This window comes from Mesocricetus auratus, unplaced genomic scaffold, assembly GCF_017639785.1.
Source record: "Mesocricetus auratus isolate SY011 unplaced genomic scaffold, BCM_Maur_2.0 Super-Scaffold_100010, whole genome shotgun sequence".
Lineage (NCBI taxonomy): Eukaryota > Metazoa > Chordata > Mammalia > Rodentia > Cricetidae > Mesocricetus > Mesocricetus auratus.
The window spans coordinates 23,791,820-23,816,968 of record NW_024429194.1 but is presented as its reverse complement, the minus strand read 5'-3'; the positions used below and the strand labels follow the sequence as shown (position 1 = coordinate 23,816,968).

Below are 25,149 nucleotides of genomic sequence, written 5' to 3'. Positions count from 1 at the left end.
TTTTAAATGGACTGGCAAGATGGCTCGGTGGGTGAAGGTGCTTGCTGCCAATGCTTATGGCCTGAGTTTTATCTCGGGACTCATATAGTGTAAGGAAAGAAAGGAATTGTGGTTAGGCAAGGAGGAGCTTTGAGTTGTGCTCCGCCCTGTTGCCTTCCGAGCTCAGCCTACAGACCCCTCAGCTGCCAGCACCGTGCTCTGCTGTGTCTGCTTTTTCCTTGAGGACAGAAGCCTGTCACTGAGCTTAATGTTGCAACTCAGCAGAGGCAGCAGTCAGTGTCCCGGCCAACTCACCAAGAGCCTCAGCAGCCTGAGGAGAGCTTGCATTCAGCACAGCCCCTTGTTTGGACCATTCACAGCCCTGGCTGTGCTAGGGTACCGAAAGCAAGTTATTTCCACCTCTGGCCTAGGTGGAAATAATTGCAGGGTCATCTGTAAGTCCCTGAGGCTTGTGATAGCAGAAAGTCTAGCTCCATGGTTCTCTACCTGTGGGTTGTGAGCCCTTAGAGGTCAAACGGCTCTTTCACAGGGGTCACATGTCAGATTTTTACCTTTTGATTCATAACAATAGAAAAATTACAGTTATGAAGTAGCAACGAAAATAATATTATGGTTGGGGGTTACCACAGCATGAGAAATCATATTAATGGATCACAGCATTAAGCAGGTTGAGAACCATTGCTCTCGCACCAGCTGTCTGGGATGGCTCTGCCTGAAGCTCTGCTTTCGGGAGCTGGGCAGTTCACAGCAGTCATCCCGTAGTTTCTCAGGATGTCTGAGTGTCCCAGACACTACTGTCTCACTAGCCCTTTGACTGATCTGACACAAAGGGAGAATTTAATAGCCAACTAGGGAGTCGTGCTGCCCATTCTCCAAAGCCATTGCCTGCTTATAGCAACATACGATCATGAGTACTTACAATAATAAGACTGTTAGGACCTTCTGATGAACATGGAAGTGATTACCACAATGCTCAACACCTGCCCAGTGCCCCAGGGTCATGTCTCCCAGTGTGAGGAGCCAAGAGTGTGCTGTCCCTTGCCTCTTGTCTACTCTATGTGTGGCTTCTACAGAGCTCCTCCAAGGCTAACAAGCTCCTTGCCTCTGGCCTCACTGAAGCCTCTGCTCTAGTCACTTCTGGTTCTGTCAAACCTCCCAGTCACCTCTGACTCTGTATATCAAATATACTGCTGGGTCTCCGCTCTCCTATAGCTTCATTAACAGCACCTCCATATTTCTTACCCTGTTTAGCTTAGAATTCGGGCTTGGGGGGGGCTGAGCATATTGAGCAATTGAAGCAGTAGACTTGATGTCAGAAACAGGGTCTCCCTGGTTTCTACTTGTGGCTAGTTATTGGACTGGTCCAGTTGTCACTGGCTCGGGAGGGAAGCTGCTATAAATGGAGACAGGGCCCTTGCACTGGGGAAACCTGCAGATCACACCTCGGAGCCTGATCACCTTAGTCCCCCCTCGCAAGCTCTCCCATGTGGAGGCTTACCGCTCAGCCTGCTGGAAAGTGGTCTCAAGTTCAGACGCTCGCTCTCAAAAACTCGTCAAAGTCTCTAATTCTTTCAATTCACACTGGAGACTCTCACCTGTCTTAGGGAAACCACTTGAGTCCTTTCTGCTGCCTGCACTCTATCTTGGAGGAATCTGAGTTTTCAAATGCATTTAGTGGTCAACCCTAGTTCTGTTTTCAGGCTAGCTGCTTAGAATCTGGTTTGTCTAGAGTATTATGTATCTAAACCCTCCAGTTAAGAATCTTGTAGTGTCATAAGATCATGGACTGCTGCGCGGACGCCTCATCTCAGCTCGAGGGCCTTTTTTTTTCCTAAGGCATTCTTAATTCTTGGGGTAATTGTTATCACTGCACTCTAGTAACCTGGCACATTCTCCCCCAGAACATAAAGGCAGTAATTTTAGTAAAATTCCTCCAACAATGGTATGTAAGACCCACCCTAAAGAGGTATTTATTCTCCAAGCATTTCCTTGTTCACCGTTACCTTCCTTCTCAACATGGATTTTTAAACACTTTTCTGTGGGCATTCATGAGTCACTCAGAGAAGTTCACCAGGCAACCAACCCAAGTTCCTGCCAGGGAAGCAGCCACACCTGTATTAAAGATTTTACAAGGCTGATTAACTGATTAGAACTTTGTGCTTGTGAAGAGTTGGAATGTTGCAGATCCAGAGCAAAAAGATCTGCTCTCTTCAGTTTCCTTCATTGCCCATCTTTGTGTCTGATATAACATCGTCATAACTAACGGGTATTCCTGTTGGCACTCTTGGGCCAACTAGCTCCCACCAACCCCCAAGCTAAGAATGTCAGCGGAATTGTGTCTGAGACCCATGGCAGGGGTTTCCCTGAGTTGCTGTAACACACCTACTAATATTCCCACCAACATATTTGGAAAATGACTTGATTTATGGCTTTGTTTTGTCCTCCAACTATGAAAACTTCATACCCATGTTGAAGCATGGGATCTGGGGCCCATGATTCACTCCTTCTTATCTCAAGAGTAAACCTAACCCTGTGAGATGAGGGTCGTACTTTGCATCCACAGGACACTGAAGTGTGGCCTGCGTGAGAGGGGCAGCACTGCTCTTCCCGTTTGAACTGGGAAGCAGCACTATGAGAGGCAGTTCCCTGCCGTGCTCACACCCCTGAGCCATCCTCTTCACTGAAGGCCCGGACTCTCACCCCCATACTTGCCTGACTCATAAACTGCGCACTCCAGCTCGTTTCAGTCCATGTGACATTCAGAAAGTGGAGCCCGTGCCACTCACAGTCAGCGGGCACTGTCTTGTAGGGACTCTCCTGTGTTTCCCAGCATGTGGTGGGTTCCCTGTACCCCGTAGCCTCTAGCTTCTCTGCCAACACTAACTTATAGAGCATGACTGGACTGTAGTCAGCTCTGGGTTTGTTTGTTAATTGGAAATAGATTTTTTTCATGCAATATATCCTGACTATGGTTTCCTACTCCCTCTACTATCCCCAGCTCCCCTCACCTCCCCCTCTTATCTGGATCCATACCCTTTCTGTCTCTCCTTGGAAAACAAATCTAAGGTTATAATAATAAATATAACAAAAAGTAAAATAAAAAGCCCTGACATAACATTATGAGAAAAAGAACGGAGAGAAGCCATTGAGTTTGTTTTGTGTTGATCATCTACTGCTGGACATGGGGCCTACCCTTAAGAGTGTTTCTCCAGTGCGACTCCCTTGGAGAGTGCTAAGTTCTCATTTACAAGTGATTCTTAATTAGAAATAGCATCTGGGTTAGGGGTTGAGGCATGTGTCTACCTCTCATTCCAATTCTACTCCATCTGGTGCAACCTTTGCAGACCCTGTGGCCCGCCACAGTCTCTGTCATTTCATCTATGCCTGTTGTGTCTGGAAGGCCTTGTTTCCTTGCGTCCTCCATCCCGTCTGGATCTTACACTCTTCCCACCTCCTCTTCTGCTCCCTTCCCTGAGTCCTGAGGGAAAGAATTTGATGAAGACATCCCTTTGGGCTGACTGTTCCAAGGTCTTTTGCTCTGCATACTGTCTGGCTGTGGGTCTGTGGATCTGTTCCCACCTGCTGCAGGAGGAAGCTTCTCTGATGATGGCTGAGCAAGACATGGATCATAATTTGTCCTTCTGGGTCTGAGTTACCTCACTCTGGATGATTTTTTTTCTAGTTCTATTCGTTTACCTTCAGATTTCATTTTGGCTGAGTAATGTTCCATGTGTAAATGTACCACTTTTTTTTATAACCTATCCATCCATTGTCAGGCATCTAGATTGTTTCCAGTTTCTGACTATCATGAATAGAGCAGCAGTGAGCATAGTTGAGAAGGTATCTCTGTGGTAGGATGAAGAATCCGTTGGGTGTGTGCCCAAGCGTGGTACAGCTGGATCTTGAGGTAGATCAGTTCCCAGATTTCTGAGGAACCGCCACATGCATTCCTACTAGCAATGGATGAATGTTCCCCGTACTTCACATCCTCACCAGCAAGAGATGCCATTTGTTTTATTGACCCTGACTGTTCTGACAAGTGTAAGATGAAATCTCAGAGTAGTTTTGATTTGCATTTCCCTGATAGCTTTTCAGCCATTTAAGTTTCCTCTTTTGAGACGTCTCTGTTTAGATCTACATCCCATTTTAATTGGGTTGTTGGTTTTCTTGATGTCCAGTGTTTTTTTTTTTTTTTGAGTTCTTTATAAATTTTTGTTATTAGCCCTCTATTGGATGTGTAGGTGGAAAAATCTCTTCCCAGCTGTGTGGTGATGACACATACCTTTAATCCCAGCACTCGGGTGGTAAAGGCAGGCAGATCTTTGAGTTCCAGGCCAGCCTGGTCTACAGAGAGAGTTCCGGGACAGCCAGGACTACAGAGAGAAACCCTGTATTGAAGGAAAAAGAAAAAAAGCCTTCCCATCCTGTAGCCTCAGCCCTAGCTTTGACAGGCTGCGCTTTCTGGCAGGCACAGCTGGCTCTGCTGCACGGCCTCCTTTTCACTGGTGTGTGATTCTCAGAAGTCCCAACAGTGACTGCTCTGTGGCCGCATAGTTCCACAGCATTTTAGAAAGCAAAGGACATAAGAAATACCCTCAGTTGATGAGCAGTGATTTTTAAAGGAGGCAGCCTGGTGATCCCATTTACCATTTGGGAAAGTGGAGGCATCTATAAGAATCACATCTTCCTGTAGAACCTCAGTACAGAACTATAAACCAAGAATATTGTGCATGATCATTACGTTCCCAAGATCACAGGAGTATGCTTGCATGTTGCAGCAGAGAAACTTGAGGCAGGGGAAGCAGCTTTTCCACATTGTATTAGGTCATCCATAAGCCCCTGGTTCTTTCTCTCATCTCATGCTAACATCATTAAGCTGCAACTGAAGGTAACTCACCTTGATGTGATGGGCATATTAGCCACCAAATACAGAGCCCGTCCTGTTTTGGAAGGTTGAAGAGAGCTTTCAGTTAACAAAGGATCTAATTATGCAGTACTTTCAGGCCTGGGGATGTAGCTCAGAATGTTTATGTAGTGTGCACAAAGCCGTAGGTTCAAACCCCAGCACCACAACCACCAGGTATGGTGGTATATACCTATAATCCCAGCACCTGGGATGTGGAAGCAGAAGGATCAAGGCCAGCCTAGGCTACATAAGGAGGGAGGGGAAGCTGGAGAGACGGCTCAGAAAGAATGCATATTGCTCTTACAGAGGACCTGAGTTGAGTGCCCAACTCTCTCACTGGGTAGCCACTTCACGACCACATGTAATTCCAGCTCACAGAGGCTCCACAGACACTTGCATGCACATAAGTATGCATTAATGCACAAGCACACACATGCACACACATAATGTTTTGAAAGTACTTTCAATTTTTAAAAAAGCTTTTAATTTGTTAATTTTAAAAACCAAATTAACTGAATATTTAAATGGCCCTTACTATCTTGCTTTGCAATCATTGCAGTTAAGAGTGTTGTTGGCAAGTTTGGGTATGTATAGATTGATTTGCAAGTTAATGGGTCTTACATATGTTCTTGTTGTCCTGGGGAAAGCAATACTTCTGCAGGTATTGGCTGAGGTCAGCCATCGAGTTTCTTTGTCTTTGAAATGGAATGTGGACTTTTGTTGTTTCTCGGTGTTTCATTTTCCCTCTTGGCAGGGAAGTGGTGTGTCACCAATACCTCATGAAACTGTGATTCACATGCCCATTTCCAGCTGAGGCCTCCAAGGCTCGTTCCCTAGAGAGGAGGTGAAATACTACCTGGCCCACATGCCTGCCACTCACCAGACCACAGAGACGGCTGCCTTAGTTCCCAAGGAACAGTCACTCCTGAAATAATCACATAATGTACACATGTTATTTGATCCCTAAGGTGTTGCTATTTCTGTAAACTCAACTCCAAGCCAAGCACCATAAATCTTACCCCTCCAGAGGTGACCCGGGGCTAGGGGTCTGTGGATAGCATTACCTTTGGGGAACTCCGAGTGAAATTTCAGGATGATGGGTCCTCTGGTGCTTGTAGTTGCCTTCACTGTGAAAACTGGATCTGAGCCTGGAGTAAGCTCACAGCAGTGACGACAGCCTGCTTTCTCAGTTGGACAAACATGGATTCTCCACTTGTTATTAGACAAAATTAGCAAAGAGAAAAGCATGAACCTGTGGATTCCAGACTATAGTCTTGACATCTTTCCCTTCACTCACTGGGACCTGTGGAACAGTTACAGCCAGATACGAGGTCCTTAAGAGACCCAGGTATTCCCCACTGTGCATCCTCAGAAATAGGCTTTTCCTACAGGGCATTATAGGCTGAATTAGAAAAACCTAAACAGAAAGGACCTGCCCAAGCTGAAGGCTAGACTGTCACTGTGTTACTTACCCTCCAGGCCTGAGTTTCCCAATCAAACAGGAAGGTCAGAGGACTCCCCACTGAGTTACATGAGAGGTAAGGAATAAAGTGCTAAGGAAATCTGAGGTGACCTCCTCACTTTTTCTCGAATAAGTGAGCAGTGCTGTTCATGGCCAGCTCTGGTACCTGTCATGGTGCTGCTTCTGGCCTACCTGTAGAGGTTCCCTGGGAACGCAGAATCCCCTGCTCTTAAGTCAGCTCATCCATAGCTGATACCCCTAGTAGCACAGACAGTTCAGGTCCGACAGCCTCACTGCAGGGTCTGTCTCTCAACCCAGCCCTAGGCCCACATATGGCCCTTTATTCGCTTTAGAGCTGATTTACCTGTAATCTGATCCACCAAAGACTAACCACTGGGTTAGTCAGTAACAGAGATCATTTGAGGGATGGGAAGATTTGCTTTGGCTCATGGCACAGACTGTTTCCCTCGTGGCTTCCAGGAAACAACAAGGCATCACCCCCCAGAACACACCCCAGTGACGACCTCCCTCCACCTAGGCCCCACTTTCTAAAGTTCCCATAACCTCTCCAAATAACATCTCCAGTACAAGGTTCAAGCCTGTGGGGACATTTCATACTAATCATAACACCACCAACAACCAAAAATTGGCATCAAATAAGCATAGGCTACCCACATTTCAGAATGGTGCTTCCTTTTCCTTATGGAAAGTTGGAGGGAGCCAAATTCAGCCATTAGGCTGTTGGGTGTCCAAGGAATCGGTGGCAGATTGGTTGGCCTATCTCAGGGAGCATTGTCACCAGGGATGCAGGTGGCTTGGGGTTCCCCTCCCAGACTATGCCACACTTGGTCACCATGCCCTGCACATTCTCAGAGCCAGCCTGCTCCCTCTGTCTGCAGCTGAAGCCTCAATCACCGCAGGCCTTCATGTTGCTCTTTGTGATTTAATGTACAGAGGACCATCTGATGTGGAAGGAACTCTTGCCAGGAAATGAAAAAGACTGCCACACACTTCCCCGTCCATACACAGCCCAGCAATGTCTTCAGTTAGCCCTTGGTGTCTAGATTCTGTACCTAAGGATTTGGCCAATCACAGATCAAAAATAATCATGAGGAAATTTGTGTTTGTACTGAATACATAAAGACATTTTCTCTCTCTGTCCCTAGGCAGTATAGCTAGTGTTCTTTTGTCAAAAATTAGTTGGAAGCTAGCCAGGTATGATGATGTGGACTTGTAGTCTTGGCTACTTAGAAGGGGCACTTGAACCCAAGAGTTCAAGACTATGCTGGGCAACATGGAAAGAGTCCAGACTCAAGGGGGGGCAGGCGTTGGGAACATTTGCATGGGTCTGTTTCTTAGTCCTCTTCTGTTTGTAGTAAATCTGTCTGCCCCTCTGCCAGCAACACACAATCTAGATTACTCTGGCTAGGCAGTACCTCTGGAATCAGAGTCTCTCCCCCTCCCCCACATCCTTTTTCAAAATTGTCTTTACCTGTTGTGCTTCATTTGCTCGGACTCAAAGATATGTGCCCCACACCCAACTAAGAGTTAAATCTTAACTGAATTTTTTTTGTCTGTTTATTGTGTAAGACAGGGTCTCACTACATAGCCCTGAATGGCCTAGAACTGACTACGTGGCCAGGCTGGCCTTGAACTCTTAAAGGAACCACCTGCCTTCAAGCTGGGCATTTATCTTAAAGTCCTCATAAGATACAAACAACCAAACAAACTTGACTAAGAAGTCCAAGGCTCACAGTTGCAACTGAATAGAACTTTCCAGAAACTCAATCTGGCCCAGGCTGAGCCACACCATCTCCTTTCTCCAGAAACTGTCTGCCCAAGGTGAGCCACACGAATCACTCAAGCACTGCCAGAATGGAAGGCTCCATGATCAGTGGCCCAGGGTGGGGACAGGCTAACCCAGACATGCCTCTGTGGGGGTTTATGTACCTCTGAGGGAGCCTTGTCACAAGGCCCTGACCCTCCACCCTCACCCTGGTTGGTTTACCGGGATCGGACATTGAAGCAAGTCACCTCAGTACCCCTTGAGGACAGATTCAACGCCAAGCCTGGAACCTTGCAGTGAAGTGTCCAGCCTTTTGATCTACTGGGCTCCAGATGGGATGGCTGCCATTATTTTTGCAGCTGTAGGTAGATGGTTCCGATTCCCTCCTAGGCTTCCACTAACAAACACCCCTGACTAGAAAGGATAAGATGACCTCATTATTACTCAGTAGTATGCCATCAGGGAGACACCCATTTACTGTCTCATGGGAGTAGCAGCCTTTGCTCCGTGTGGGTCCACTCACTGGGCAGTGGGGACTCTGCACTGCCCAGCACAGATGGAATGCCTCTGCTTGACTTTCTCTGGTGCATCACCTAGAGATGGAGGTGTTTCAGCAGTCATGGAGGACAGAAGCCCAGGAGTCAGAGGCCCTTGCTGGCATGGTTGGACGCTGGTCACTGTGTTTTCTAGGGAAGTTATTTTCTAAACTGTCTGACCTCTTAGCGTCCCCCTTTCTGGACCCTTGGCTAGAGGGAACAGGCTTCAGAGGAACTTGTCTTCCCCATTGACATTCTGGTTGCTGGCTTCTTGGACACCAAGTCTGACAGGTAGGGGTGTCCTTTCACTCCACTGCATTCTCTCCATCTCTCCGGGTCTTGTTTTCTATGCAGCATCTAGTATTTCAGTTGAACTTTGTAGCAGGAGAAGGGGAAGTGTGTCCCCCACTTCCCAGGAACAAAGCCACCTTCTCCTTGCTGAGGTGCTCTGTTGTCTCTCGTGTGTCTCATCACTGAGATTCTCATTGTCAACTGGATGCTGCGCTGACTGCTCCCTTGGGTCAGGAATTCCTCCCCCCAAGCCAAGCCTGAGTCAGTCACTTGCAGTTTTGAGGTGCCTTGGTTGACCAGTCCTACCACCTTTCACCTTCCTGCACTCTGGTGACATCTTCTCTTGCGCTTGGCAGGGTTGACTCTTGAAGGGGTAGACCTCAGAGCCTCAATGCGTGTGTGCATTTTACTGCAACTTCACTGTGTGTGTGTGTGTGTGTGTGTGTGTGTGTGTGTGTGTGTGTGTCTGTGTTGAAGCACACATGTGTGATGTGAGTATGTAGCCCGTGTGTGTATACCGAAGCCGAGGAGGGCAGTAGGTGTCCTTTATCACTCTTACCACCATTCCTTTGAGGTGGAGTCTCTCTCCAAGCCTGGAGCTCTTCTTTCTTCTGCCTAGGCTAATAGCAGGGGAGCCCTAACGATCCTCTTGTCTCTGCCATCTCCCCTCCTATATCACGGGTTATAGGCATGTGCAGGACTATAACCAGCTTGTCTTGTAGGTGCTGAGATCTGAACACAGCTAGCTCCTCATGGTTACACAGCAGGCACTCAACCATTGAGCCATCTCTCTGGACCCATTATTTCAGTGACTGAGACCAAAGTGTTGAGCCTTCTTATCACCTATGAACACTAGAGGACAAGCTTGTCATCTGCCGCCTCGCAGCCTCACAGGGCTGTGCATGTGGAAGTGTTTCCCAGGTGTCTGTGACTCATTTGATCCCTTGACCTCTCAGAGACAGAGGCAGCCCTGCTGTCAGGGCTGCAAAGGGGTTCTTTAGACCTTTTCCTGGGTGCCCAGCTTCCTGATAGGTTGTGAGCAGGGGACAGGTAGCTTCTGAGACCTCATTTCCCAGCAGCTGCTGCACACTCTGGGGTACTGTGGCTGGATGCTGTCCACACCTCTCACCCTGCCTCCTTTGAAACAGGAGGACCACGACATCATGGAAGCCGACCTGGACAAGGATGAGCTGATCCAGCCCCAGCTTGGAGAACTCTCAGGCGAGAAGCTTCTGACCACAGAGTACTTGGGAGTAAGTCCACATGCCGGAGGTGTCCTGGGACAGGAGGGCAGGAGAACAGGCGTGACTTTGTGCCTTCAGCAACACAGGGTTCATTGTCTTCAGCGTCACCCATGGTCATCAGCAGCTGAGTCTTTCCATTTCCATGTTATGGTAGAATCTGAGGTTGAGGGACAGCGAGGGGCCACCTCGAGGAACTCTGGGTCACAGCAGGGATGTGGATTTTAAGCTGCATAGGCGCTAGGAAACCATAGGAGTGAGAGTGGGGGAGGGTTCGGTTGAGGATGCACTCATTTGATAGGGTGCCCACTTGGGCTCCATTCGAAGCACCAGGTACCTTAACCCAGCAGAGGAACTGGAGGTGAGGGAGACTTGAAGCTCACAGTCATCCTCAGTTATGTGTGAATCTGAGGCCTGCTTAGGCTGTATGAGATGCTAATCTCAAAAATATTTTACCAAAATATAAATAAGTAAATTAAAACATATCAACTTAGATTCACACTCTGGCTACTTTGTGAAAAATGAACTTGGGAACAAGAATGAAAGACAAGAAAGAAGTGATTGGAGAAAACTAGAGGAAGGCTGGCTGCTGCCACCCAGTTAGAAAAAGGCATGCTGGACAGTACCCACCATTGTTCTCAGAGTATATCATGCACCAGAGGAGCCCAGGCGCCTATGGATGCTTGACTCCTGCTTGGTCAATGCAGTGATGCTGGCAGAGGTCAGGAGGGGACGCAGCCAGGGGCTCCAGGTTACTGGTGGCAGTCCTGAACTATCACTAGACTTTTGTTTCCCTTGGGGAGCATGCCGCCTTCTCTGAGAGACTTGACTGCATGATAAAGTACACTTCTTCTGAGCATCTGCAGGACCCTCTGTTTCAGAAGCAGGTGACCAGAAGAGACCAGTGGGCGGGGTCCTCTGCAGGACTCGGCAGAACACCTAGGTCTGTACCTCCCACAGTGCTTAAATGCCAGCAAAGGGGTTGATTGTGATTCTGTCAGACATAAACCTAAATACAACCCTCAGTTAATTTTTTGGACCCCTCTACATAGTATACTGCTGTGAGTAAGGTCTTATGTTGATATAGTGGCAAAACCTGAGGCAAAGCATACTGGGACTGCCACTTTGGTTGAACATACTGGTGGGGTGCAAAAGACAGATTTCAATTAGTAACCACAGATGATAGGCACTTAGAAATGGCATCGTTTCACCATAATCCACACTCAGAACCTCCTTAATGCATGTAAATCCCTTTAGCTATAGAGGGAATGGTTTTGGATCCCACAGAAAAGTTCCACACACTCTTGCTTATCTCGTTGTTGTCCATTACCACTGTGGAGCAGTGGCAGTCAACATGAGGATAGAAAGAATCACTTACACAGAGGTGAAGACCAAGGGCATCCATTTCCTGTGGCTGCAGGGACAAAGAGCCACACCTTGGCTGGCTAAAACAGAAATGTACTCTGTCATGGTTTTGGAGAGCAGAGGTCCAAACTCCTGGTATTGGCAGGGCTGGCCTGCCCCTAGAGCTCTGAAGGAGAAGCCTTCCTTGATTTTTCCATCTTATGGTAGCCCAGGTGATCCTTGGCTTGTGGCCACATCACTCTGGTTTCTGCCTCCATCTTCAGTGGCCTTCTTGATTTCAAAGAACCTTAATTGTATTGGCAAAGATTTTTAGAAAAATATTTATTTATTATGTATACAGTGTTCTGCCTGCACACCAGAAGAGGACACCAGATCTCATCATAGATGATTGTGAACCACTATGTGGTTGCTGGGAACTGAACTCACGACCTCTGGAAGGGCAGCCAGTGCTCTTATTTACTGAGCCATCTCTACAGCCCTGCAAAGATTTTTTTTAAACAAATAAAGCCATGCCCATGGGTACCAGGGTCAGAGCATGCATGTATTTTTGGAGACCTCTAACCCCAGTCCAGGTCAGGAGCTCCTCTTAGAAACATCTTAATTTAAATGGTACACCCAACTCAGTTTGGGGCAAAGCCATAGTCACTGAGGCCATGTGTGCATTCCTAGTGCTTCAAAATCACCCTAAGCTGCTCCTTTTCACCCAGCCTGGTGACCTGAAATCGCCAGCCTGCAGCTTATGCATTCTAGGCCAGGGTCTTGTCTCCTACTTCGTGCTCATAGTGCATAAAAGGACTTGATGTCACATCTCATAACTGCATGTGCCAAATGAGGGAAACTAAACTGTACTAGTGACTTTTACTATGACCAAGCAGCTGACGAAGCAGCTAGAGGAGTGAAAGTTTGTTTTGGCTCAGAGTTCAGGGGACACGGTACATCTTGGCATGAGGGGGAAAGTCTGGTAGCTGCCAGGGCTTGGCCCATGGCAGTAGGAACTTGTGGTATGGCTTGGTTATTCCATTGCCATCAGAAAACAGAGGGCTAGACTAGAAGCAGAACCAAGTTTTCCTTCAAGGCCTGCATTAGCCAGTTGGGGACCAAGAGCCTGTGGGGACACTCACATTCCAGCCAGAACACTGACCACAGGTCACAGGCATTTCTCTGGCGTGTATGTGCCTGAAAGTCATGACTTGGGGCTTTTGGCAGGACCCAGCAAAGGTCTCAGGCTGAGTCTGAAGATGTTCTCTTCTGAAACATTTCCTCAGAAAACTAGATTCAGACTTAATCTTGAAGCCCATTTCCCTGATGAAGGCACGGCAGCTGCCCTCGTGGAGTCTACCAAAGACAGTGAGCAGGTGGAAGAGCCCTAAGAAGAGGCTCAGATAAGAGCTGCAGAGGCAGACGAGCTCACCTGAGACCTGCCTGAAACCCCTGGCATGTCCACACCTACTGCTGACTTAAAAATCAGCATGGGGACTTGGGGCAGGGAGAGGGGCAAGGTACAACCAGGACAGCTTGCCAAGATGCCCAGGCCTGGAAGGGAGTTGTCCCTGGGTACCTGCTCTGCTGAGCCACGACGCTGCCCCTCGCCCCCCTAAGAGCTATGTATCGGAGCACACAGCACCACTGCACCAGAGAGCCATGCCATGCCAAATGCTGCAGAGGAGAGTGAGCTACTCTTCCAAGCACTCAAGAGAATAGCAGTGATAACATCCATCATGGTGCTTGCCCATAATTCTGGTTCAGCAAGAGTTTTCTGTAAGGCAGATCTCTGTGAGTTCGAGGCCAGCCTGGTCTGCTGAGCAAGTTCCAGGACAGCTCCAAAACAATACAAAGAAACCCGTCCCGAAAAACCAAAAAAAAAAAAAACAAAAACAAAAACAAAAAAAAAAAAACAAGCATCTAACTGGGGGCTTGCTTTCAGTTTCAGGGAGTTAGTCCATGATTACTGTGGCAGGGAGCATGGTGACAGGCAGGCAGACACGGTGCTGGAGCAGTCGCTTAGAGCTGACATCCTGACCCAAATGCAGGAGGCAGAGAGAGAAGGGGGGGGCTTTTGAAACCTCAAAGTACACCTCTAGTGACCTTTACTTCCTTTTAACAACCTCTGTGTCTCAGCTAACATCCTCTTGACTACTCAGTGAAACTTGGAAGTGTGTGGCTAAGCACAGATCTCTAGCCTCCAGGGAGGAACCCTAAAGCCAAGAATGCAGCAAAGATGGCATCTGATTCCCATAGGAAAGACCTCCTCCCCAGTGAAGACAGTCTCAGTCTCTGTCTCTGTCTCAGTCTCTCTCTCTCTTTCTCTGTCCTCTGTCTCTGTCTCTCTCTCTCTCTGTCTGTCTGTCTCTCTTTGTCTCTCTGTCTGTCTCTCTCTCTCTCTCTGTCCTCTGTCTCTCTCTCTCTCTTTCTCTCTCTGTCCTCTGTCTCTCTCTCTCTCTTTCTCTCTCTGTCCTCTGTCTCTCTCTCTCTCTTTCTCTCTCTGTCCTCTGTCTCTCTCTCTCTCTGTCCTCTGTCTCTCTCTCTCTCTTTCTCTCTCTGTCCTCTGTCTCTCTCTCTCTTTCTCTCTCTGTCTCTGTCTCTCTCTCTCTCAATATTGATTCATGGCTTTATTCTCTGTGATTATAAAAGCTCATGGCACCCTCAGGATGACTTGGGTCTGTGCTCCTGAACTGTGGTCATTCATATTTGGCACAGGATAAGTTATCTCCTTTATAGCAGAGTTGTTATTTTACATTCACAAAGTGTGATTTTTTTAAAATCTGAATTAGGATGAGTTTATAATGTTTTCTACTGAGAGACAAAAAGATGAGAAGAAATATTTTTACAAGGTGTGTTTAGACAGAATTCTCATGGCCCATGACTTCCCGACTAGGAATGTCTCTTCTCGTGATACAGGAAAGTCAGCTCTCACGTGAAGGTTTATCTTGTTTCTGTGAAGAAAAGCAGGGAAGTCAGAGACTGTTCTTGCATCTGCTCTGCTTCAAGTGTCTTTAACTCAAAATAGCCAGTCTGCCAAAGTGGCCTGCTTTGGGATGATCATCTACCACCCTCCGCCTGTGAGACAGGTGCTCCATGTTTCTTTGTACACGAAATTTGAAAAAACTCTGATAACACAGTAAATCCTTACACTAGGAGAGCTAAGTGTTTGGCCTTATGTGACTGTGAATCATAAAGTTTTCCCACTAAGCTCAAGCTAAATGCAACGTCAGCTCAGCTCACTATGTCTTCAGCAAACTGAAAAATTAATTTGATCATTCCAAGTGACATAAGGGGAAGAGAGAAGAGGAATCAAAATGAACAGATAGCAGCATTAACCGCTTGCTGTCAGATGTTCCTACTTTTGTAGGAACACAACACTAGGACCCTCCTAGAGCCTGGAAGCTTAGATCTCATTGGCTCTGTACCTCTGTCTCAGTGCTGTCAATTAAATGTTGGTTGTCTCTTTTTCATTAGGTAATTGACAGCTCCTGCTATAATCTGTAAAGTCAAGAAAGGGCCAGTCACACAAGCCAGCTACACTCTCAACAGTGCGTTCTCTAAAATTCACTCTGGTGTCCTTCATTTCTTATGCCTGAAAATATGGTCATGTGACTCCAAGCTGCACAATACTGTGTCAACAAAATAAGTGTTGTGTTGGTGAGAGAGTGAATAGTAGTCAGCCAACAGTGTCTGCTGCTTCTAGGTTATTTTTTTATGTGTACAGAGTAGATAGATGATAGATAGGTAGGTAGGTAGGTACATAGATAGATAGATAGATAGATAGATAGATAGATAGATAGATAGATAGATAGATAGATTGATTGATAGATTGATTGATTCTGTTTTTTTTTTCTTTTTTGTTTGCTTATTTGGGGTTTTGAGACAGGGTTTTTCTGTGTAACAGCTCTGGCTGTTCTGGAACTCGATTTGTAGACCAGACTGAAGAGATTGTCTTGTCTCTGCCTCCTGAGTGCTGGGATTAAAGACGTGTGCCACTGCTGCCCAGCTGGTTTTCTTTTCTTAATTGCATTTATTCATTCGTGAGGACTGTTGGTATTTCTGTGGCACGCACACATGTGGAAGTCAGAGGACAACTTTAAGAATCATCTCTCTCCTTCCACCATGTAGGTCATGGTGCTCAAACTCAGTCTGTCAAGCTTGTCACCTGCTGCCCTGAAGTATGCACGTATTACCTTAATTCATGCTGGTCAGGCATAATGTCACATACCTGTAATCTCAGAACTGAGGAGCCTGAGGCCGGAGGATTGAAAGTTTAGGAGAGCCTAAACAGAGTAGACCCTGCCCACCCACTCTCTCCAAAAAAGAGAGTCAGGAAGTGTGGCTCAGTGGTAGAGCATTTGCCCTGCTTGTGTTCAGGATTTTGTATCTAGCAATACAAAAAGAAAGGGGGAAAAGAAGAAAAGAAGTTTTTGTAGCTTTCATTGTGGTTGCTCTGGGCTTTATTGTTGTTTGTTTTTTGAGGCAGGCTTTTACCATACAGCCCAGGCTGGCCTGGCACTTGAGCTCCTCCAGCCTTGGCCTCTCTAGTGCTGGGGTTCTGGGCATGGACCAGCACACCTGGGCTGACCATCCTGTTCCACTGAGTAAACTGAGTAATCATGTGCTACATTATTTTTGTCATGGTTAAGAGCACCACATTTTGCTTCGGGAGAGCCTTCCTTCAGGCAGACCCTCCATCTGTAATCCAGATGGGAGCTGTTGTTGGACTAGAAGTACAACCACACCCATTGCCAATCTGTGAAACTCCTCAGGCATTTCCTTGGAATCCAACTTGAAGAACACTGCCTCATCAACAGGTGCAGCCCAGGTGGGGCCACTGAGAAGTCCCTCAGTGTCCTCTGCAAGCCCAGCAGATAGTGGGGAAGCTCTGACCCATAGGAGTGGCTAGTGAATGTCTCTGCATGCCAACTGCATTGCTGAGTCCTATTTTCAAACATCCAAAAAACAAATATGTGATGTATTATCTGATCCCATGGGAGGCACCGGGAGGGGTGAGCTCCCATGAAGCAGTGAGCCAGCAGTAGCCTCAGACTCACCTAGAAGAAGTCCTTGTGGCTCCGACCCCCTTATCTAGTAGCTTAATTCCTGGCTTTGTTTTGGTCTCGCTAAGTAGCCCAGGCTAGCCTTAAACTTGATCTATATCCCAGGTGAAGGCTCCTTGGGATGGCCCAAATTGTAGCTACAAAGCAGAGAGGAAGGTGGATCAGGCTATCCCTAAGCCTACAGAGACATACAATCTTTGCCTCCCTCTGGGTGCTGGCATTATACACTACCCATGGTTAAAATGTTGCCTTTTTAAAAACCAAATCTGCCTGGTTTTTTCTCCTTCCTCGCCTTTAAAAATCCAGCCCTCTTCAACGCTTAGAGCAGCAAAGTTCTCAGCTGTTTTCTTCTTCCAGTGACTTTTAAGTTTTACACTCTACCTGTGATTGTATGCAAAAGGCTCCTCCCAGCTTCTGTGTTCCCACGTAACCTGTAGCATGGACACTCTCACTGGAAAGCCTCCCTTTTTTGTTTGTTTGGTTTTCGTTATTGTTACTAGGTCCCCCCCCCCTTTTTTGGCATATGGTGTATATGCATGTATGTGTGTCCATATACGCGTGTGTGCATGTGGAGGTCACAAGTTGACACTACATGTCACATGTCTTCCTTTATTGCTTTCCACCTAACACATTGAAGCAGGATCTGTCACCAGACCCAGAGCTCTGGATCTGTCTAGTCTCCTTAGCCTGTTTACCCCAGGCACCCCTGGTCTGTACTTCTCAGCTAGGATTACAAGCTACACACCATGTCTTCCCAGCTGTCATGTAGGTGCTGGGATCTGAACTCTGTCCTTATACCACTCTACCCCACCCCTTTTAGAGACAGAATTTCATGTAGCGCAGGCTAGCCTCAAACTTGTTGTGTAGCTGAATTCTGACCCTCCTGCCGCCTGCGTGCTAGGAGTGCAGACGCCCTTGAGCCTGGCATCCCCTGGAAACCAATTCCCTTTAGTCCACTCAGCTTCTGGAAACCTATTCCCTTTAGTCCACTCAGCCCCTGGAAACCTATTCCCTTTAGTCCACTCAGCCCCTGGAAACCTATTCCCTTTAGTCCACTCAGCCCCTGGAAACATTCCCTTTAGTCCACTCAGCCCCTGGAAACATTCCCTTTAGTCCACTCAGCCCCTGGAAACCTATTCCCTTTAGTCCACTCAGCCCCTGGAAACCTATTCCCTTTAGTCCACTCAGCTTCTGGAAACCTATTCCCTTTAGTCCACTCAGCCCCTGGAAACCTATTCCCTTTAGTCCACTCAGCCCCTGGAAACCTATTCCCTTTAGTCCACTCAGCCCCTGGAAACATTCCCTTTAGTCCACTCAGCCCCTGGAAACCTATTCCCTTTAGTCCACTCAGCCCCTGGAAACCTATTCCCTTTAGTCCACTCAGCCCCTGGAAACCTATTCCCTTTAGTCCACTCAGCTTCTGGAAACCTATTCCCTTTAGTCCACTCAGCTTCTGGAAACCTATTCCCTTTAGTCCACTCAGCTTCTGGAAACCTATTCCCTTTAGTCCACTCAGCTTCTGGAAACCTATTCCCTTTAGTCCACTCAGCCCCTGGAAACCTATTCCCTTTAGTCCACTCAGCCCCTGGAAACCTATTCCCTTTAGTCCACTCAGCTTCTGGAAACCTATTCCCTTTAGTCCACTCAGCTTCTGGAAACCTATTCCCTTTAGTCCACTCAGCTTCTGGAAACCTATTCCCTTTAGTCCACTCAGCTTCTGGAAACCTATTCCCTTTAGTCCACTCAGCTCCTGGAAACCTATTCCCTTTAGTCCACTCAGCTCCTGGAAACCTATTCCCTTTAGTCCACTCAGCCCCTGGAAACCTATTCCCTTTAGTCCACTCAGCCCCTGGAAACCTATTCCCTTTAGTCCACTCAGCCCCTGGAAACCTATTCCCTTTAGTCCACTCAGCTTCTGGAAACCTATTCCCTTTAGTCCACTCAGCTTCTGGAAACCTATTCCCTTTAGTCCACTCAGCTTCTGGAAACCTATTCCCTTTAGTCCACTCAGCTTCTGGAAACCTATTCCCTTTAGTCCACTCAGCTTCTGGAAACCTATTCCCTTTAGTCCACTCAGCTTCTGGAAACCTATTCCCTTTAGTCCACTCAGCCCCTGGAAACCTATTCCCTTTAGTCCACTCAGCTTCTGGAAACCTATTCCCTTTAGTCCACTCAGCCCCTGGAAACCTATTCCCTTTAGTCCACTCAGCTCCTGGAAACCTATTCCCTTTAGTCCACTCAGCTTCTGGAAACCTATTCCCTTTAGTCCACTCAGCTTCTGGAAACCTATTCCCTTTAGTCCACTCAGCTTCTGGAAACCTATTCCCTTTAGTCCACTCAGCTTCTGGAAACCTATTCCCTTTAGTCCACTCAGCCCCTGGAAACCTATTCCCTTTAGTCCACTCAGCCCCTGGAAACCTATTCCCTTTAGTCCACTCAGCTCCTGGAAACCTATTCCCTTTAGTCCACTCAGCTCCTGGAAACCTATTCCCTTTAGTCCACTCAGCTTCTGGAAACCTATTCCCTTTAGTCCACTCAGCCCCTGGAAACCTATTCCCTTTAGTCCACTCAGCCCCTGGAAACCTATTCCCTTTAGTCCACTCAGCCCCTGGAAACCTATTCCCTTTAGTCCACTCAGCCCCTGGAAACCTATTCCCTTTAGTCCACTCAGCCCCTGGAAACCTATTCCCTTTAGTCCACTCAGCTTCTGGAAACCTATTCCCTTTAGTCCACTCAGCTTCTGGAAACCTATTCCCTTTAGTCCACTCAGCTTCTGGAAACCTATTCCCTTTAGTCCACTCAGCTTCTGGAAACCTATTCCCTTTAGTCCACTCAGCTTCTGGAAACCTATTCCCTTTAGTCCACTCAGCCCCTGGAAACCTATTCCCTTTAGTCCACTCAGCTTCTGGAAACCTATTCCCTTTAGTCCACTCAGCTTCTGGAAACCTATTCCCTTTAGTCCACTCAGCTTCTGGAAACCTATTCCCTTTAGTCCACTCAGCTTCTGGGAAACCTATTCCCTTTAGTCCACTCAGCTTCTGGGAAACCTATTCCCTTTAGTCCACTCAGCCCCTGGAAACCTATTCCCTTTAGTCCACTCAGCTTCTGGGTAGCTCTTAGGGACACACTGTCTTATAGCTGTTTCTTACTTCCACCAGATCATGACCAACACTGGGAAGGCACGTCGGAAAGGGCCGCCCGGTGTGCAGTGGAGTGGGGATGAGCCCCTGCGTCGGCCCGTCACCCCTGGTGGCCACAGGACAGGGTGCCCAGTGTAAGTTCGGGATACAGGAAGCGGGAGTCTATTTTTGTAAGCTCTGCTTGGATTAACTGCTGTGGAACGTGTATCAACGTGTACAATAAAGCGTTCATACTGGAAAGCACTTCTCTTTATCGTTTATCTCTTGAGGATTTTGGGAGGAAAGGCAGGTGAGTCCCATCTCCCCATACACACTTAGGTTTCTTCCAGAAGGAAAAGTATGTGACTTGCTAGAATCCCAAGGCCACCTCCAAAGACCATTGTTGGCCAGGTTCATTTCAGAAAAAAGTTACTGAGCAGTGGGTGGGTTCAGCCAGTTTGAACTCCTGCCCTATGGTTCATTCCTGTGGCCTCTCCCCATAGCACCAGGCCGGATGCTAGTATTCGAGTGTCACAGCTCTGTTTTAGACAAGGCTCTCAAAGCAGCTGTGTAACCTAGGGTATGCATGAAGCCCTGGGTTCTATCCCAGCACAGGAAGAGAAAGAGAGAGACAGAGACAGACAGACAGACACAGAGAGACAGAGACAGAGAGACAGACAGAGACAGAGAGACAGAGAGAGAGAGAAACAGAGAGACAGACACAGAGACAGAGAGAGAGACAGAGAGACAGAGAGAGACAGACAGACAGAGAGAGAGAGAGAGAAACAGAGAGACAGACAGACACAGAGACAGAGAGAGAGAGAGAGAACAGCCATGCTGCTGGGCACTGTTCATTTTTTTGTAGCCTGGTTTCTATCTCTTGACAGAAAAATAAAACTTCAGTCAGGTCACCTGTGCCTCTGAAAGGCTTGAGGCTGGGCTGCCAGTTAAGAGTCCCTTCTGGGATTTGCATGCCCTGTCTCTTCCTAAACTTGGAAAACTATAAACAGGTATGCATGTGTCACAGAGAGCTGGCTGACACACTCTGGTCACCCACTCGGCAGTAGTGGCCTTATCCTAAGGGTCACACCGTGTTTTCCTTAGCCCCTATCGCTGGACAGTTCGATTATTTCCAGTTTTGCTGTGTGGTAACTTTATGATAAACCAGGAGGCACTGAGCAGCCAACAGGGTGTAAATACCTGTAACGTAAGCTCCATGGCACAGCTACCAGGAACACCAGCGTCCAGCACCAGCTCTGGCCAAGCTTTATCACACATCTGGAATCTGATGTATGCTACTTCCCAGCCCACACCATGGACCAGTGCTCTGAGGTCTGTTTGATTAAACCCCTTGTGCTTCTGCCTCTAGGATCTTATTTGTAATTATTGACACACAAATCATATGTGTCCTTTTCCCTCTCTAGGATCTTATTTGTATTATTGACACACAAATCATATGTGTCCTTTTCCCTCACACACAACCGGCACTTTGAACGTGCAGTCAAACTGAGAGAAGATCGCACCAGAGAGACGCTAGCGCCCACATTGCCTTTTCTCTATATGTATAACACAGCATTTACAAACATACTTGTCTTGTTTTTAAGAGATTCACTTTGTGTATGTGGGGGATGCTCTTGGACACTAGAAGAGGGTGTCAAACCCCCTGTGCTGGAGTTAGGAGGGATTGTGACCACCTGACATGGGTGCTAATCTGAGCCATCTCTCCAGACCTTTGTTTGTTGGTTTGTTTCTGTTTTGTTTTGTTTTTCAAGACAGGGTCTCACTATGTAGATCAGACTGTCCTGGAACTTACTATGTAGCCCAGGCTGGCCTCAGACTCAGAGTGCTGGGATTAAAGGCCTCTGCCACTGCACTCAGCCTTCCAGACCCTTATTCTGTGTTTGTTGTTGTTGTTGAGTCAAGGTCTCACTATGAATCACTGGCTGACCTTGAACTCACTATGTAACATAGACTAGCTTTTGACTCTAGGGCTAGGATCAAAGGTGTACACCACCAAGTCTGGCCTGCCTTGTTTTGTATCTTGTGGTCCAGACTGGCCTCAAACTTGCTGTGTGGCTGAGAGACAGCCTTACAGTTCTGCACCACCATACCTGGCTTATACAGTCTTTGGTTTGTTCGTTCATTTTTTAGTTTTGTTTCTTACTGAACTGTTTAAAAGGAGGTTACAGACCCTCAGTGTATACCTCCTAAGGATAAGAACACCCTCGTACAGATAGCTGTGCAGTTGTCCTGACGTAATCAGTACTGTGTGTCCATGTACTGAAATGTCACACTGTACCCATAAATATGTACAAACACTGTGGTGACTAGCTAGAAACATATTTCTAAAAGAACAACCACTTAACCACACCCGCAAGTTAAAAGCAGTGTGAATGCATCGGCATGCCTTCCTTGCCCTCCAATGTGTCACTTATGTCTGAGGGGTTTGTGTGCTTTGATCTAGAACCGTGACAGATGAGTACTGGTCATCGTAGTTTAAATGGTCCGTTTGGGATAGACGCGGCAAGAGGAACTGATGAAATTCCTGTTGGGCATGGGAAAGAGGACAACAGTTTCTTCAACGTTTAGAAAATGATTAAAACCCTGGCTTCACAGGAAGGCAACCATGACATAAGGAACATAAGGACATTTCAATCAGAGGTGGCCGTGAGTCTAACGAACTTAGGAGCACCGTTCATTCTCGGGCCAGGTGACCCGTCCCTGGAGTACGCTTTTCCAGAGTTGGGGCTCAGCTGGCGCCCCCACTGGCGGTCTGTCTGGGAGGCATTTGGCCAGGGTGGACCTGCCCAGCTGCGAGAGCACTCCTGAATCACTGCCTTAAGCAGTGGCTGCTGCCCCTAAGTCCCTCTGCCAGGTAAATTTAACAAACTTTTCTTTTTTCGAGACAGGGTCTCATTTTATAGCCCAGGCTGGGCTCAAACTCACATGTCCTCCTGCCTCAGCCTCCTCAGTGCTGGGATTACAGGTGTGCACCACCACCTCCAAGTTCAACGTTGATTTCATTTCTATGACTGATGGGGTGTGAACTCAGTCCCGGGGACCCAAAACTAAGTGAGATGTGATTCCTGCCCTCAGGACACAGAGCAAATCGTGTAGGAGAAAAGACATGGAGAGATCTCGGTGTGACATGATAAGAATGTGACAGTATTCAGAAAACCCGCAGCCACCTAACGGTTGGGAGTGATGATGATCAGAATTCCCACCCCTGCTTCTTGAATTTACACTCAAGGAATTTGATTCTTCATTCACAATCACCAGCCCCTTGGTAACCCTGCATTGCTGCCATATGAATCAAGATTAGCCCTCCTGGGGACACTTAGTTAATATGTGCTCCACAGATTCAAGAGATCATGCTTTCTGGGTCAGTAGCTCTACCCTGTAATTTATAGATCTGCACAGGGTACTTGTTACTGTATTGATTGTGAAGAAATATCTACATGCCCTGTATAGAATCCTGGCTACCCAAGTTACGGTCACCAACAGTACTGGAGATATGTAGCAGCATTAAGAATAAATAGTTGATGACATTGGGAGATCCACACAGTGTGACAATGCGTTGTTGAATAGAAAGGAGAACTGTGAGGGGTGTGACTGGCCGTCTCTAAAGACCCAGGCTGGTCCCAGGTTTTTTGGGTTTTTTTCCTCCCTGTAAAATAAAACAAAGCCAGGTGTGGTGGTGCATGCGCTGTGTTTCAGACAGGCTCTTACTATGCAGCCCTGACTGGCCTGGAACTTACTATGTGGACTAGCCTGGCCTTGAAGTGGCAGAGATCCACCTGCCTCTGCCTCCCTGAGATGTGCACCACAGTGAGACGGGGTCTCAGGTAGTCCAGGCTAGCCTGGGATTGTATTTCCTGAGGATGATTTCACGTATCGGTTCTCTTCCCTCCATCTCCCAAGTGCTGGGTTAGAGGCTCGCACCAACATGCCTGGTTAATGCAGTGCTGGGGTCAAACCCAGGGCCTCCTGTATACCAGGCAGGCTGTCTACCAACCGAGCCACACTCCCAGCCGTGCATTTGCATGTTTTAAAAGACTGAAACGTATCACAGTTAAGTGGTCACCTGTGGGTATTGTGGTAGGGGCTGTGCTATACATCCTTTGTATTATCTGGGTTTTTTTATGATAAACACTGGTTTTATCATCAGGGACAGAAAGGCTGAGGTAAACACGGGCACCTGACTCTACCCTCTCTCAGCCTTGTTTCTGTGTGTCACCCAGACATGACTCCTATGCACATCAGCCTAACTAACCCTCCTGAATTCTGGAGGCTCTGTACCTATCTGTACACCTGATGCCCCTCCCCAGCTTCTCCTCCCTTTAGCCTGGAGTGTGGTTCCCTCCCATTTGGTCCTCCCTGGCTCCGTGCACCAGTCTGGACTTCCTCCTGAATGCTCAGTGACTTCCAGGATCACAGGTGACCTAACAGTTCCCAACTCTTGGAGCCCACCACACTCTTGTGGTTGCTAATCCAACCCCTCCCAGTGACCGCCCCATCCCTGGCCGCCACTGTGGTTTGTTCCTCTGCCTTAACCTGGCTCCCTCCTGTGTGCTGGGTTCTGAAGAGGTCTGGAGCCCCGGTGTGGGGGGTCACCCTATCCTGCTCACTGATGGCACCCCAGCCCAACTGGGACTCACAGAGGTGCCTCACAGCACCCCAGTCAGTGTCTGCAGGATCAGCATGACGGGAACCCACCCTTCACCCCTGCCCCTGCCCTGTGTTCTCTGGGCCTCACTGGGCCGCCTCTCTCTGCTGCCATCCCACACCTACCATGACCACAGAGGCCCTTCTAGAAGGCACGGGATGCCATTGTTGGCCTCCTCGTCCCCCTTGGAGTTCAAACATCTTTACCCACCCCCCTTTACCTTGCCTGCAGCCCCTCCACTTCTCTCTCTCTGGCCCCCAGGAAACCCCAGCTCAGAGCAGGAGGCCTAATGCCCCCCCCAGCTCCAGCCCACCTCTAACTCAGCACCCGCACCATGCTGAGAAGTTTCTCCAGAATGGTACACATCTCCTTGTCCTTGTTGAACCATAAAGAATTGTATCTATCCACAGCCATTTTCCCATATCTGATCCTAGGCAGGCATAGGCTTGTCATCATGCTGTGACTCACCGAGTCCTTGCTGAGTCCGTGACCAGCGTCTCCTTGCTGGAATGAGTGAGCGCTCTGTCACGTATACATACATGTATACAACTAGGACCCTGTCCGAGCTGACACACGGAGCCTCCTGTCTCCCAAACCTGTCTCTTTCCAAATCTGAGTGTAGCCGACAAAGCCGGACCAGAAGCTGCCATGCGTCTCCTCAGCATGGGGCCAGCACAGCAAGATGCATCTCTCGGCGCTAGGAGATGAACCTGCCTCAGCCGTGCTCTTGCC

At 47.9% G+C, this 25,149-nt stretch overlaps 1 protein-coding gene across 4 annotated transcripts in view; it reads left to right on the top strand.

The window, feature by feature from the left end:
• Armc9 (armadillo repeat containing 9) overlaps positions 1 to 25,149 on the top strand; it is a 128,286-nt gene that overhangs the window by 80,346 nt on the left and 22,791 nt on the right. For 3 of the 4 annotated variants that reach the window (XR_005879851.1, XM_040753137.1, XM_040753138.1), the window contains 2 exons: positions 10,130 to 10,234; positions 19,791 to 20,012. Coding sequence is in view for 3 of the 4 variants with exons in the window: in XM_040753137.1 (XP_040609071.1) it covers positions 10,130 to 10,234; positions 19,791 to 19,910 (225 nt within the window). In the remaining variant the exon portion in view is untranslated. Of the gene's footprint in view, positions 1 to 10,129; positions 10,235 to 19,790; positions 20,013 to 25,149 lie in introns of those variants that run through there. The other variant, XM_040753139.1, reaches the window with a different exon arrangement.